The sequence below is a fragment of the Cnephaeus nilssonii genome (assembly GCF_951640355.1).
Source record: "Cnephaeus nilssonii genome assembly, chromosome: 13".
NCBI classification, from domain to species: Eukaryota; Metazoa; Chordata; class Mammalia; order Chiroptera; family Vespertilionidae; genus Cnephaeus; species Cnephaeus nilssonii.
In genome coordinates this window covers 31084594-31100169 of record NC_137084.1, presented here as the reverse complement: position 1 = coordinate 31100169, position 15576 = coordinate 31084594, and the positions used below count along the sequence as shown (strand labels likewise).

General features: G+C 48.8%; 1 protein-coding gene across 3 annotated transcripts in view; it reads right to left on the bottom strand.

Moving 5' to 3' along the window:
* The window catches only part of PLEKHA7 (pleckstrin homology domain containing A7), a 206453-nt gene that overhangs the window by 129609 nt on the left and 61268 nt on the right, over positions 1–15576 (bottom strand). Inside the window, exon 1 of one of the 3 annotated variants that reach the window (XM_079788150.1) lies at positions 2291–8407. The exons of the other annotated variants lie outside the window; for them this stretch is intronic. Coding sequence (XP_079644276.1) covers positions 2291–2373 — 83 coding nt within the window. The 5' untranslated portion in view covers positions 2374–8407. Of the gene's footprint in view, positions 1–2290; positions 8408–15576 lie in introns of those variants that run through there. 3 annotated transcript variants of the gene reach the window in all.

Below are 15576 nucleotides of genomic sequence, written 5' to 3'. Positions count from 1 at the left end.
AGCAAGTAGATTGCAGCCTCGGGCAGATTTTCCCATAACAGAAAAAACTTGTTCCTAATCAGGGCCATCTCCAAACCCTCAACTCAGATCACCGGGGCTGCCCGCAGATCACCCGCAGCATGGGGCACTGCTGGAGAAGGAGGCACTGCAAAAGCATGTGTGTTAGGGGAGGGTCCCACTAAGTGCACAAACCCAGGTGGGAGGACAGGTGGGCGCCGATGCCCCAATAATCCAGGTATTGGGATCAGCAGCCTCTCTGAAGTCCAGCTCTCCTTCCCTCAGTTCCTCCCTGAAGGCTGGGTGGGGTGAGATGGGAACTATGTGACCCTCGGAGCCATCAGAACAGCCCAGCCTTGTAGACAAGGAAGGTGACTCCAGCCAGTCAGGTCACTGAGGAAGGAGACAGACGTGGGGTAGGGCAGCAGCCTGTCTCGGAGAACCTCTCTGCTACAACGCACAGCACACAGACAGCTTAAATCTCCCTCCGTGCACTCCTCGGTCCCCCATAAGCCCATCCCCCCCGCTATACTCACTCTGGACCCCAGAAGTCCTTTCCCCCTTTCCAAACTCCTCCCAAGAGTGTCAACTTTCAGGATGTGCTCATCTTCTCTTAACACTCACTATACAGACCCATCAACCCTTTAGGTTACACGGCTGAGTCCTCTATCCTAAGCTGACAAAAACCAACAAACAAAAACCAGTTTCCTCAGTCTCTAAGGCAGGACACTGCTGGGGAGACTGACTTTGACCACTGTCCTCTGGCCCAAGCTGGGGCAAAACCTCAAGCCTACCTCCAACCAGCCTCTATCCAAGTCACACACACACACCCCACACACCCCACCCCCACACGCCCCCCAAAGCCAAGCCCCACCCACAGCCCTCCATTTAAGCCGGGCCCCTTCCATTCCCTCTCAACAGGAGTCTGCCCGGAAATAGGCCAGCACACAAAGAGCGCACCTGTGACACTGGGAGTCTTAGAATCCACCTCCTCCCAGCCAGCGGGGGAGGGAAACTGAAACCAGCTGAGCAGGAGCTGCACTCCACCTTGACCTCCTCCTTCCTCTCTGCTCCGACGGCGGGCCCTGGCAGAGACAGGCCAGGTGACCACCTGGCAGAGACTCCTGCCTCTGCCCACAGTCTCACAGACCAGCGCCTTGGCAATACCCGCGAGGCCACTTGTTGCGCAGGTGCGGAGGTGTCCGGGCACTGGGGCTGGGAGCAGGCAGCGCTTCCCACGCCGCCCGGAGCTAGCTGCGGACCCGGGCCTCACCCCCAACCTAGAAGCTTTATCAAAAAACTGCCCCGAGGCAGGGGAGGGAGAGCAGGGTGGTTTCGAAAAGCAAAGGAGGAAAGGTAGAAACTGGTTAAAAGTAGATGAAAACCCAAAGGCCCCCTCCCTTTCAGCCCTCGCAGGGGCGACAGGGCAGTCCCACAGGTGGGAGGAGGGGACCCCTTCCTTGACCAGAGAGCGGGTCATGAGGAGGAGGGGGGTGCCAACATCCTTCTCAGGAAATAGGCTGCAATACCATGGGCTTAAATATTGTCAACGGGGAGAGAGGGAGAGAGAGAGAGAAACCTGCAACCCACCCATCTCACTTCCAGATTCCCTCTCTCCAGCCTAGACACATTAATAATTAACTTGCCTACCCGATAGCTCGCCGGAGTGGCCATAAAAGATGAGTAATGGCACGGAAGTCCCGGCCCCACGCCCACCGGCTTCTGGGCTTCTGGGCTCGGGGCTGGGGCTAGGACCGGCGCCGGGAACAAAGCCTCCGCATTCCTCCGGGAAGGTGTGCCTGAAACCAAACCTGTCACCGGCGAGAAGCTGACCCTTTACCTCCCCCATAGCCGGCTCCCCGGCTGCAAGGAGGGGCGGACGCCCGGGCGCGCGGGGTGGAACCGGTGGCTAGGTCGCCTCTGCCCACACCCCCACCCCTGACCGACCGGGGCCCCCAGCCACAGCCGCTTTCGGGAAGCCGCGCAGCCTGCCGGGCGGTAATCCTGTTACCATGAACGCAGGCTGTCCTCGGCCGATTCTCAAAGCAACAAGGCAGCTCCCTCGGCGCCCTCCCCGGTGAGTAACCAAAGCCGGGCGCCGGCTCAATGAACACACTCGCTGAAACTCCAGTGGCGCGTTGCGGCTCCCAAGCCGACTGCCCGGCGGGGACAAACCGGCTCCCGACACGCCGGCGCACAGGCACAAAGGCACCCCCAAATGCAGCCCGTGCACCCTGCGCCCCGCCGACCCAACAGCCCACAGCCACCCGAAAGTTACCGCACGCGGACCTACCTGCAGGCCCCCCGCGGCGGCCCCTGCCTGCCCCCAAGGGCGGAGGGGCACGCGTCCCGGGGCGGGCAGCTCCCCCACTCCATGCGCCCGCTCTGCGAGCCCGGGGCAGCCGCTGGTCAGCAGCGCGCGGCGACGGAGCGCGCTCGGGCCTCAGCCTGCCCGCGGCGCATCGCGCGCCCTCCCCGTCCTCGCCCGGGCCTTCCCGAGGAGCCCACACCCACTTGACATCAGCACGAATCAAAGCACGTGGCGCCGCGCCAGACGGCGGCCCCCAGCGGTCCAGAGCGCGCCTCAGGTGCAGCCGCTGCTCCAGGACCGCGCGTCCGGAGAGCAGCACATGCCTCTTCTTGCAGAGGATGCTGCAAGCTGGACTGGGGAGGGGGAGGGAGAGGAAAGACGGGCGGAGGGGACAGGACCTGCAGCCTAACAGCAGCGCTGCTCTGGCGCCCGGCCAGCCACCAGCAGATCTTACAGCCGGTGCCGCACGTGCCCATCGACCATGAAGACCAGGCTGCAGGGGACCCGGGTGCTGTCCTCTCCCTGCCATGGAGTGCCCTGACCTTGAATTCTCTTCCCCAGAAGGACTCAAGGAGGCTCTTCTCTAAGCACCCCTACTAAACTGCAGGGGCTCATTTTGCCAAGCCAGGAATGAATGCTTGGCTCCATGTGGTTGCTAACCCCATCGCCCAGGAGACTGCTGTGGGGCACCCAGGAAAGCAGACCATACCTTCTGGCTTGTTTCCATAGAAGCAGCGTTAGCGGGGTCTCCTTTCCCTCCCTCTTCTCTCAATGCCCTTGGCCATAAGGGACAACTCTCCTGGCTCTGCAGGCAATCAGAAACAGCACCACCCAGCAGCCCCCACTTCTAATTCACTCATTAGCATCCATCCAAATAGTCAAACATTCAAGCATTTATTAAGGCTTCGCATGTGCCAGGAGAAACAGAAGATAAACAACATCCCTACACTCATAGAACGTTTAGTCAGGGAGAGTGAGATAGTTAACACAAAGCAAGGTAATTTAATTATGACAAGGGTATTAAAGGTAAGCAGTACTGAGAATGCACACTGGGACCCTAACCTATGTTGGCAGTCAGGAAAGGCTTCTCTGAGGAAGTGCCATTTGAACGGCTGAGGCACGAAGAGAAGTTACCCAGGTGGAGGGAAAGTTCAGACAAAGACCCTGCTATTAAAGTGTAAGCGCACCCCATTCACAGATGGAGATGATCGAGCAGAAGTGAACCGCCATGCTGGAGACGCCTGGGCCTTTGTCCAGGAGGGGCCCTGGGGTCGCTCACCGGGCCTAGAAGAGAATCTGGACGTCTGTCCAAAGAGGCCTTTCTATCCTTTACCTCCTCCCCTGAACCATGCTCTCCGACCTCAACAGAAGAGCTGTGAACAGGGCGTGGGGAGACTTCACTTCGAGCTCCAAGTCCATCATCCATTTGCTGTGTGGCTCTAGAGAAATCCCTTCCACTCTCTGGTTTCAGTTTCTCTACCTAAAATGAGGGGTTGGGTTACAACAGTGTTTCTCCACTTGTTTTTTAAAACCCATACTCCCTTTTGGATAAATATACAAATGTCAATCCTATCCTATAGCATCTATGGCAAGCCATCAAATCATTTTCCAAATCAAAAACTATAATATTGAACAAGCTTTTAAAACTATATATGCCTTGCCAGCTGGCATGGCTCAATGGTTGAGTGTTGACCTGTGAACCAGGAGGTCACGGTTTGATTCCAGGTTAGGGTACATGCCTGGGTTGTGGGCTCGATCCCCAGTAGGGGGTGTGCAGGAGGCAGCCAATCAATGATTCTCTCTTATCATTGATGTTTCTATCTCTCCTTCTCCCTTCCTCTCTGAAATCAATAAAGAAATATATTTTTAAAAAATAAAAAACTACATATGCCCTTTAAGTACTAAGCAATATTCTGTCTTTAGATGTCTGATAAAGATAACTTGGAGACAAGAGTAAAAAAAACAACAACAACAAAAAAGGTTTCCAAGCTTATCCTTTTCCTGTTATTGATCACTCTCCCTCCCACATGAACCCCTGGCCACCAGCACTTATCTTTAGCCTCCTTTCTTTTATTCTTTACAGGATAAATTGGCCAGACAATAAACAGAAGCCTTGGATCATCATAAAAAAAAAAAAAAGACATGCTGTGGAAGATTCCTTTGAATGATAATGTCCAGTGTTGCTGGGAAACAGATAATTTGAAGGAAGTGTACACAGTTCCTGAGGACAATTTAGCAATATGAATTAAAAGCCTTAAAAATGTTCATCTCCTTTGAACCATTGATTCCACATGTAAGAATCTACCCTCAAACATAAGTATGGATGAACACAGAGATTTATCCACAAGGATGGTCACCTCACCATTTTTATAACAGCAAGTAATTGAAAATAACCTGTTTCTCTACCTAAAATGAGATTGGTTACAGTGGAATATAGGCAACTTTAAAAATGATATGTAGGATATTTACTATATTGAATAAAACAAAACCAAGGTTACAAAACAAGTGATTCCAACTGTGTGTGCATGTGTGTGTGTGTTGGGGGACAGTTTAGGCACCTATGATGGAGTCGCAGTGTTCCTTTTTCTTACTGGTTGACTCAGAGCCTACCCCCTAGAGCAAAACACGATGCCACTGTGATATGTCATCCTCACAAATAAATCTATTAACCCATATTAAAGTTATAGAAGCTCAATATTAAAACAGAATGAAATAAACCTTACAGGCAGGCAGAAACAGAGTTCAATTCTTTACCCCCATCTACTCACCATTAATCTTACAGGTGGATTGGTTTTCCTGCAAGACTTTTCATTTCTTATAGATTTTTCTGTTGTTCTTTCCTGAGTCTAGTTCAATGGTTTCCAAGTTTTAGAGTGCATCAAAATGACTGTCCATGGTGGTTTGGGATAATTTTGACTTAATAAGATTTTTTTTCCCCTCACATTCTGAATTTAGAACCTAATCACTGTATGAAAAAGTAAAAAAAAAAAAAAAAAAGACTACCAGATGGATATTTACCAAAATGTTAACAATGTTGGATTTTTATTTCCTCCCTTGGGATTTTCAAGTTGTCTGACAATAAACATATATTAGCTTAGTCATCAGAAAACAAATGCTGCCTAAAAATAAGTGGGTTAGCCTGGCCAGCGTGGCTCAGGGGTTGAGTGTCAACCTATGATCCAGGAGGTCACGGTTCGATTCCTGATCAGGGTACATGCCTGGGTTGTGGGCTCGATCCCCAGTAAGGGGCATGCAAGAGGCAGCCAATCAATGATTCTCTCTTATCATTGATGTTTCTATCTCTCTCCCCCTCTCCCTTCCTCTCTGAAATCAATAAAAAATATATTTAAAAATATATATATAATATTTTTTTAACTAAGTGGGTTAAAAAATCTCCAAAAAATAAAAACTGTCTTGACTTTAAAAAGGGATGACTCTGACCATGCCCTTCATATCACTACCTTCTGCAAGCTCTGAGACTGTCCCAGTTGGTGCCCCAACATCCAAGGACAGGCTGTACATCGTCGCTAGGAAACCATGCAGGAAAACTGGCAAGAAAATTATTTTTACATTTACCTCCTGGGCTGTGCTTATAATAATGCTTAGAAGCTTAGACTAAAGGGTCTGAAATGAAGCAGCCATGACCATCAGCTAATGGATCTGTCCCCTACCTCTGAAACTCTCTACCAAATATCTATATATATATAAAGAGGTAATATGCAAATTAGGCCGGGACGCCGTAATGGGTCATGACCGGACAGGAGGAGGTTGCGCAAGCAGGTGAGGCCCGGAGTAGAGACAGAGACAGAGACAGGGGGGCCTGCCAGAGCCGGCGTGGCGGCTCGGGCGGCCCTGGAGTGGACACAGGCAGGGGGGCCGGGGAACGCTGCGTGAGTCAGGCGCGGATCCCAGCCCCCCGTGGGGTGCCTCCTCACACGGCGGGAGGCGGGGCGCCTCCTCGCATGATTTCAATCGCCCCCTGGGCCTCTAGTTCTTAATAAGCTGAGAACATGTAAGTCATATACCCTTGGTCCTAAGGAGGTTGAAAAAACTATTCAACCTGCTTTTCCAAGACCTGGTAGTGCCACCAAACACATTGGCAAGGACCACAAGGACCAGCAGAAAAAGAATAGGCCATAAATCAAACTGGGCTCAGCCAGTAACTAGTTGGACAATCTGTGCCTCCATTTCCCTCTGAGGAAAATAGCCTAATAAAGGCTCTACTTTTCTTTTAAGGGGTGGATACAAAGGCACTAATATAACAATAGGAAATTGTAACCCACCCCACCATTCTTTTGACATTGTTTCTGTAAATGCTGACTCTGACAAATATGTAGCTTGTAGATAAACAGCATGTTTGTATAAGAATCTTAGGAATTAGTTTCAGAAGATATAGACTCCAACCTTCAGTCATCCCAGTTCTGGGAGATTTGCTGACCTTCAACCATAGAACCAGAATGACGTAGAACCAGGATGATGAAGACCAGCATGATGCACACCAGACCATCACTTGACCAGTTTCGAGATCATTATCGGAATGGACCGTGCTAGCCTATGCTAGCCTACACGTAGAGAACTTTTTAGTTTCTTTTTTTGTTTGTTTGGTTTTTTCATCCTCACCAAGGATATTTTTTCCATTGCTTTCAGAGAAAGAGGAAGGGAGAGGGAGACGGCAAGGGTGGGGGCGAGGACGAGGACAAGGGGAGAGGGGAGAGGGAAGAGGGGAGAGGGAGAGGGAGAGGCAGAGGGGGAGACAGAGGGAGAGTGAAAGGGAGACATCACTATGAGAGAGACACATCAAGTGGTTGCCTCCTGCATGCACCCTCACCAAGGCTAGGGATTGAACCTGCAACCCAGGTACATGCTCTTGACTGGGAATTGAACCCATGACCCTTTGGTGCTTGAACGACACTCTAATCGTTGACCCATACCAGCCAGGTTGTAGAGAACTTTTCAACCCCCTCTCCTTGGTTTCTTTGTTCTGCGTTCCCTCTCCCTTCTTATAAAAACCTCTACCTGCACAGAGATGTTGAGATGGGCTTTGCGACAAGAGTCCCCCATCTTCTCAGGTGGCTAACACTTGAATAAACCTCTTTCCTTTTTCACAAGCACCTGTCTCACTAGCTTGGCTTTCGTGGCAGCAGGCAGCCGAACCTCGGTTTTGGTTCATTAAGACAAAGTGAACAGCATCATTTCTGTGTAGGGTGTTATTTGATGAAAATATATGCTGGGATTTGGGGGGTGGGGGTGTACTGGTTAGTTGTGGGTCCTTTGGTACAAGGCTGGTAAACAGCAATTTGCCTCATACCTCAAGCTTTCCAAGAGCCTAGAGTGGTCACAAACCAGGGGAGGGAGCTGAGGTGGCAAAAAGAACTGTGCTGACTTCCTCTAGGGGCATAACTCAGGAACTCCTAAGGACAGAAGGAAGGCGAGATTAAAACTCCAAGCTGGGGACCCAGGTTCTCAAAACACACCACCAGGGCAGGATCAAAGGATGAGGGATGCTTGTCTTATTTGCCACTCTAATTCAATCATCACGTAATCCCCTACCAGACATTGCAACTTCCCAAATTCTCTGCTCAAAATAAAACACATGACTTCCAGGCGAGCCAGAGCTGCCATTAGGTTACAATTTAAATCCACCTAGAGTCTAATAAAGCTAATTTTACGGTTATGGTGTCTATTAAAACATGGGGCCTTTGTTTAGAGTGAACGGCGGGGAGGAAAGCACAGACATCAAGGGCGAGGAATTTTGATGATTCCAGAATTATTTCTGGGAAGGAAGTCGCAGGAACAAACATGATTTTTTAAAATAACAGGCCTCATGCATCAGAAGGTCCACTCTTGTACAACTATCCAGCCCCCCTGAGAGCAGGCCAGCCCTCCACAGCCAGGCAACAGCTTGGGGACAGATATGAGGCACCTGCTTCACATCAATGGGAAATACAAACACACTGACCAAGGAAACCGACTTGGGCCTGGGACTTGGAACTTAAGGATCAGGATGGGAAAAAAGCCTATTTGCTCCACAGTCGGAGACCAGCAAAAGCCACCCACATGAAAGCTTTGAGAAAATGAATAGTAAGTAAATATACAGGGGTGGGCAAAAGTAGGTGAATAATAAATAATACAATAATTAATAAATAAAAATACAAGAATAAACTCTGTATTTCACATACTCACAACTGTAAATCTACTTTTTGCCCACCCCTGTATTGAGTTACAGAATTTTTTTTTTAAAGCAAGAACAAAACACCCAATTAGCTAGAGCACATGTCTATGACCAGGGATCTTCAAACATCCATTTTAATTAGAAAAACTTCAGGTGATTGTTTAAAAAAAGCAGAGTCCAGGGGTCCATCCCCAGAGACTCTCCTGACAGAAGTCTAGGGTGAGCCCAGGAATCTGCATTTAGCAAGCACCCAGGTGTTTCGGCTGCTTGTGTCTGGAGCCCACACTGTGAGATATTCAAAGCTAAAGGGTCAGGAGGACCTAACACTTTTGTCTTCCTTTACCGTCTAGCAGGCCTCACCCAAAGAGGCTTAAATCAATTCATAATCGTAGCAGAGTGAATTCATTTGATACCTCTTGTGAAAACTCAACAAAATTAAATCTCAACAAAATTACAACAAAACCAGGGCATGAAGAATGCCAGAAAAGGGAAAATACAAGTAAAGGAACCACTTAGCACACAGGAAATCCTCTAAAACTGGAACCTTTTTTTACAATCCTCACCTGAGAATATGTTTTTGTTGATCTTAGAGAGAGAGGAAGGGAGAAAAAGAGAGAGAGAGACATCGATCGGGGGCCTCCCATGAGCACTCTGACTGGGGATTGAACCCACAACCTACATATGTATCCTAACCACAACCTTTTGGTTAATGGGACAGCACTCCAAGCAACTGAGTCACCCAGCCAGGGCAAACTGGTCTCTTTTAAAAGGATTAGAATGGTATACTTTTTTAATATTATTATTTTTATTGATTTCAGAAAGGAAGGGAGAGGGAGAGATAGAAACATCAATGATGAGAGAGAATCATTGATTGGCTGCCTCCTGCACGCCCCCCCTCCTGGGGATCCAGCCCACAACCCAGGCATGTGCCCTTGACTGGAATCGAACCCAGGACCCTTCAGCCTACAGGCCGATGCTCTATCCACTGCGCCAAATCGGCTAGGGCAAGAATGATATACTTTTGATACCTGTCTAGTCTCACCTTGTACAGATACAAACTAAAAACGTCATGGACTCCACCAGACCTGAGTTAAAATCTGGGCTTACCCACTTACCAGCTGGGTGGCCTTGGATACGTTTTCTCTTCCCGGAGCCACTGCTTTCTCAGTTCTCAAATGGGATTAAAAACATCTACCCACAGTATTATGAAGATGAAGTGTATGAGGCACAGCAGGTACTAAACAAACGGTGGCTCTCATTCATTCAATGAATCAACATTTATTAGGGCCTTCTACAAGCCAAGCATCGCAGGCACAGGACATACAGTAGTAGCAAAAGAGACACGGACAAAAATACAGGTAGTAGACAAACAAACAATTTTAGAGATTGATGTGTGTTCTGAAGAAAATAAAGCCGTCATATAGCATGATATGGAGTTTCAGGGTATTTATAGAAACCGGCTTAGGTTTAAACTAATGTATTTAAACTGAGACCTAGGGGAGGAACATGTTAGGCATGAGACTAGGTAGGAGCAAACAGAGTACACTCCTGCAAAGGAAGGACGGTGAGGCTAGAACTCAGTGACCACTGGGGAGGACAGTAAAAGGTGAAGCCGGGGAGTGAGATAGCGAATATTAAGTAGAGCCGCGTAACACCTGGCGAGAATTTAAGATTCTCTTCCAAATGCCATAGGAAGCCATGGAAGGTTTTAAAGAAAAGACTGTGTGATGGAAGAGCCGTGATCTGATATGCTTTTTAAAAAGACTTCTGTGGCTTCTATCAGGGGTGAGGGAGGGGGGCGGCGAAGGGGGCTGAGGATCAGGGCCAAGAAAATAAAAACCTAATATTTCTTTAGTGCCTAACTATGTGCTCTTAACTATCCTAAGAACTGGATATGGATGACTTCCTTTGATCGTCATGGAAACTTTTGATATGAGTACCACTACTATCCCGATTTTAGAGATGCCAAAACCCAGGCATAGAGAGATTAGATAACTTGCCCGTCACGGTAAGTGGAGGACCCAATATGCCAACCCAGAGGGTCTGACTGCAATGCCTTTAAGAAGAAGAGGGGAGACGAGGCAAAGAGACCCCTGCAGGAGAACAGGCCAGAGAGGGTGGTGGCTGGCGAGATGGCGACAGTGACAATGCTGATGGGGATTCAGCTGTGCAAAATGTCTCGATGGCGGAGCCAACAGGATTTCCTGATGGGATTTATTTATGACTGGGGTAAAGGGAAGAGAAAAAAAGCTAAGATGACTCCCAAGTTTTTGGCGTGAGCAACAGAGTGGGTGCCCGTGCAATTTCCTGAAATGATTAAGCCTGCGGAAAGAACAAATCCAGGGGAAGGGAGGCATTAAAATGAGCCAAGAACTCTGTTTTGGCCCTGGCTGGTGTGGGTCAGTTGGTTGAGCTTCATCCCGTACACGGCAAGGTCACAGATTCAATTCAGGTCAGGGCACAGGCAAGGGTTGTGGGCTCAATCCCCAGTAGGGGGCATGCAGAAGGCAGCTGATCAATGTTGATGCATCAATGTTTCTCTACGTAGTGATCCTCCCCCTTCCATCCTTTCTTTAACAATTCTTCTTTTTTTTAATTGATTTCAGGGAGGAAGGGAGAGGGAGAGGGAGAGAGAGATAGAAACATCAATGATGAGAGGGAATCATTGATCGGCTGCCTCCTGCACATCCCCCACTGGGGATCGAGAGCCCCAGCCCAGGCATGTGCCCTTGACTGGAATCGAACTCGGGACTCTTTAGTCCGCAGGCCAATGCTCTATCCACTGAGCCAAACCAGCTAGGGCTAACAATTCAATAAAAACATAGTTATTTTTTAAAAGAACTCTGTTTTGGACACCTTAGGTTTGAAGTGTCTATTAGACGTCCAAGTGGGAGGTCCCGAAGGCAGTGAGCTGAGGCAGTCTCCACTCAGGGGAGAGGTCAGGGCTGGAGATGTGATCAGTGGTAGCTCACCATCACGGGATCCTACGTAGTGATCCTTACTTAGTGTAGGTGAGTTAGGGGTTGGGAAGGAAGACTCCCTCTGATTAGCTATAACTAGCAAGAACAGAACTGCATCCCAACACAAGATTACAACTTGCCCCGAGGCTCAGCACCCTGCCCAGCCCACCCTCTGCGGTCCAGAAAAGTCTGCCTCCCAGCCCATCCTCTCGGCCAGCTTCCTGGGAGCCCCTGGGAGCAGCATTCTTTCAAGATGACCTCCAGCATGCCAGGTCTCCAGGAGGCAACACAGAGGCTGGAGGTCCCGGAGGAGAGGCTGGAAATAGCAACCACAGAAGGAAGGTTATCGGACATCCTGCCGGCTTGTGAGAAGGGGAGCTTCTGCCCGACTCTTCCACTCAACACTCCTTTCCTCAGTCCCCCTCTCATCGAAGCCTCTCTGGTGTGAGTCCCTGGAACTGCTCACTGAGCAATGATAATGAAAGGGTTTCCAAAATAAGCCTCCCACATTCAGGCTCCCCCAGTGCCCGGATGGCGTCCAGGCTGCAACCTTTCCAGAAAAATAGCAACCTCGCTTGATAAAATACTTTCGGTATTGAACCTCCTTGGCTCTGAGGAAGTGGGTGTGTGCGGGAGGTCGGGTAGAGTTTGGGGGGGGGGGGGGGGGCGGGTGTTGACGGTGGGGGGGAGAGGCAATTTTTATTTAAAGTTTAGCTGAAATGTCAGGAACATGAAGCAGCCGTGTTTACACAGAGCTTTCCAAACCCGAGAACAGCTTCCAAAGGGGCTTTAAAAAAATGGCTACATCAACTTGTCCAATGAAACGGCTTTTCAGCTTAACAGAAATAGTACCAGGCTGTTCTCATTCTCCTCGTCTCCTTAGGCTTCATCTCCTAACATAATGTATACTCTTGCTGGTGCTGATTGTCTTATTTCTTTTTTTTATTTTTTATCCCTGTCCCATAAGCTGCCTCGAATCCACTGGGGACTAGGATAAAACACAGTCTTGGCATTCCTGTATATGAAACTTCCAGATCCATCTAATCAATAAAGGTTTTTTATTATGGATATTAATCGGAAGAAATACCCTAAATAATCGTGTAAAACACTTTAAATTTTTGATCTCCTATATTTAAAAAAAAAGAGTATAGTAATAACCAGCACCTTCATTTTTCATATTTTTCTGTCCCAAATTGCCTAAGTAATACTTTATAGGGAAAGTGGGTGAAATCTTATCTCCTACCTGTGTGTGGATGACTTTGTGGTTCTTACTGTACAAACCAGGAAGGACAGGGCGCCAGTTCAATAACTGTGCTACTTCATCTTCCACATCAGACTTGTCAAAGCCACAGAAGGAAATCGGAATATGACCCAATGGAAATCTACCCCCAAACTAAGCTGGGGTCTGTCAGTCCTTCCTGGGGTGGGGAGGCCCAGGCGTGCCAGAGCCCACTGCTCTTCCCAGGTGTCCTTCTACATGCAGAGGCAAGCTTAGAGTATGAAACGGCCAGCAGTTCGGGAATACAATTTTAGAGGCATAAAATGATTAGGTTTTCTAAATCACTGACAGGAGCCAAAATCCTTACTGAGACTCGTGGGCCAAAGATAGAACCAAAGCCTTATCACATTTACAAATAGCCCCTCAAGTGCCTTCTTCCGGAACACTCTAACATAAACCTGAAAGCAGCAATTATTCAGCTCCCTGTGTGTAGGCAGCAAATGCTTTTGAGAGGGCTCATTCTCCAGGGAGCAAAGGAAAAGAGGTATTTCTGACTAGCATTTTCCATCACCAGAAGTCACTGGAACCAATATCTTGGCGCTCTGGAGCAAGCAGAGATGACAGATGCTTATAATGCTCACCCTGAGGACTTGCAACCTTCTGGAAGAACAGGCAGATCAAATTATGCCTGGTTGCAGTTTGAAATGTGTTTCATCGCCTCCTTAGCCTTTGAAGATTGACACTCCATACAGTACACAGTAGGTGGCAACACTGAGCCACGGGACTATCCCATTTGCTGGTCTTGCTGAATAGAGAAAGTTTAATATAATAATAAACCCCATTCTAAATATTAGGTGTCTATTAAAATAATGACAACAGGCACAAAGTAATTAAAAATACACGCCTGACAAATTCGGAATCAAATGCACCATCAAAGTACTTCCTGGCATGTTGCCATGTCTCACCCCCACGCCCCCAATCACTGGGCAAATCCCATTATTCCTTGAGACGACAGAATTGGGTCTCCTCTCCCTTTCTCCCTAGTGGCTTTTATGAAAATGATATTCAACTTTCATCCGCCTGCACGTCAGGATACAGTGGGACAAGAGCAATAAACACATTCTCTGTGTGCAAAACACAGGGAAAATGAGTTCTGGGACGGCCTGGGCCAACCCCAGGTGTGGGCTCTCTTCCCTCGGAATGTAACAGCTGTCAGAAAGCAGCCCCGGCCTGTGCCAGGAATACCCTTGCTGCGCAGCTCTAATTGCCAAGAGATAAGAAGCCATAATTCACACAGACACTTGTGGCTCAGGTTCAGACACTGCAGGCACCAAGGAAAGAGCATGCGCTCTGGAGTCAGGCAGACCTGCATTCCGACTCTTACCAGCTACGTGACCTTGGGCAAGCCGTTTCTCTCCCCCAGCCTCAGCTCCCTCATCCGGAAGGACCAGCAGCTACGTGTCCCAAGTGCCGACTGCAGGATGGGACTTAGAGCAGGTGCACAGACACTGGAGTTGCGATGATTATTATTAACAACTTCTGAAGGGTACAGTGGAGTAAAATGAACTTGGAGATATCCCGAGAACCCTGGGGTTCAAGGTCTCTGGGCAAGACCCAGTTTGTACCCTTGAAGGACCTCATTGTCTGCGAGAGTTCTACAAGAATCACATAAAATCCCCGGCTACTTCTGCCTTATTTATTTGTTCAAACGACCCTGCCCTCCTGAGACTTATAATCTAGTGGAGAAGATGAGCTTTCAAAATAATCTCCTGAGTGGATGCACATGCATATCTGTGGTAAGTCCTACAAAGGAGAGGTGCATGGCCGTCTATAATATGCCACCTAAAATGAGGAAATTGGCCCAGTCTGAGGAGACGCAGGATGGCGAGGGCTTAATATGACAAAGAAAGCTGAAGAGGACTTTGTTCTCCACACCTACAGGGGGCGCTATATAAGAAATTTAACTTAAAGGACCAAACTAGAAAACATTTAGCTTCCTCTTAATGACCAGAATGTTTTTCTAGTAAAATCCAGAAAACCTACTCTGTTCCCTTTTTGGTTTTGCTGCCAGGAAGCTCCAAGTCAAATGGGAAGCTCAGCAATAGTGCATGTATATATCTACTAGAGCCCCATGCACAAATTTGTGCATGGGTGGGGTCCCTCGGCTTGGCCGGCAATCAGGGCCAATCAGGGCCATTTCCCCCAGTCTGGGGGGAGGGACTGCGGGAGGTTGGCCAGCCAGGGGGAGGGGCCATGGAAGGCTGGCTGTGGAAGTGCACTGTCCACCACGGGGCAGCTCCTGCATTGAGTGTCTGCCCCCTGGTGGTCAATACGCATCATAGCGACTGGTCATAAGGTTGCTTAGGGTTTTATATATATACTAGAGCAGTGGTCGGCAAACTCATTAGTCAACAGAGCGGTTCGCAAGCAGCGGTTTGCCAACCACTGTACTAGAGGCCTGATGCATGAAGATTCGTGCAAGAATGGGCCTTCCTTCCCCTGGCTGCTGGCACCGCCTTCGCTCCAGCCAGAGCCGCCTTTCCGCCTTCCCACACTGCCCAAAGGCCCTGAGCAGCTGGGGCGGTATGGAACACCCCCACTGCTCAATACCTGCATATGCAAGTTAACCCGCCATCTTTGTTGGGTTAATTTGCATACTCACTCCTGATTAGCTGGTGGGTGTTGCGAATGTACGGTCAATTTGCATCTTACTCTTTTATTAGTGTAGATAGAAGATTCTCCCCATTCCCCTTTGTCTCCTTCCTCTTTTCCTTTCCCTAGTCCTGATTTCAAACCCCTAGTTCTATCTTATTGCATCCAGGGTTCGTGAAGCTTCGGTGGAAGGATACAAATAGAGACTTACTAATACTCTTTCTAAGGCTAAGGGGCTGAGCTGGAAAGAATTAACAGAGTGCCC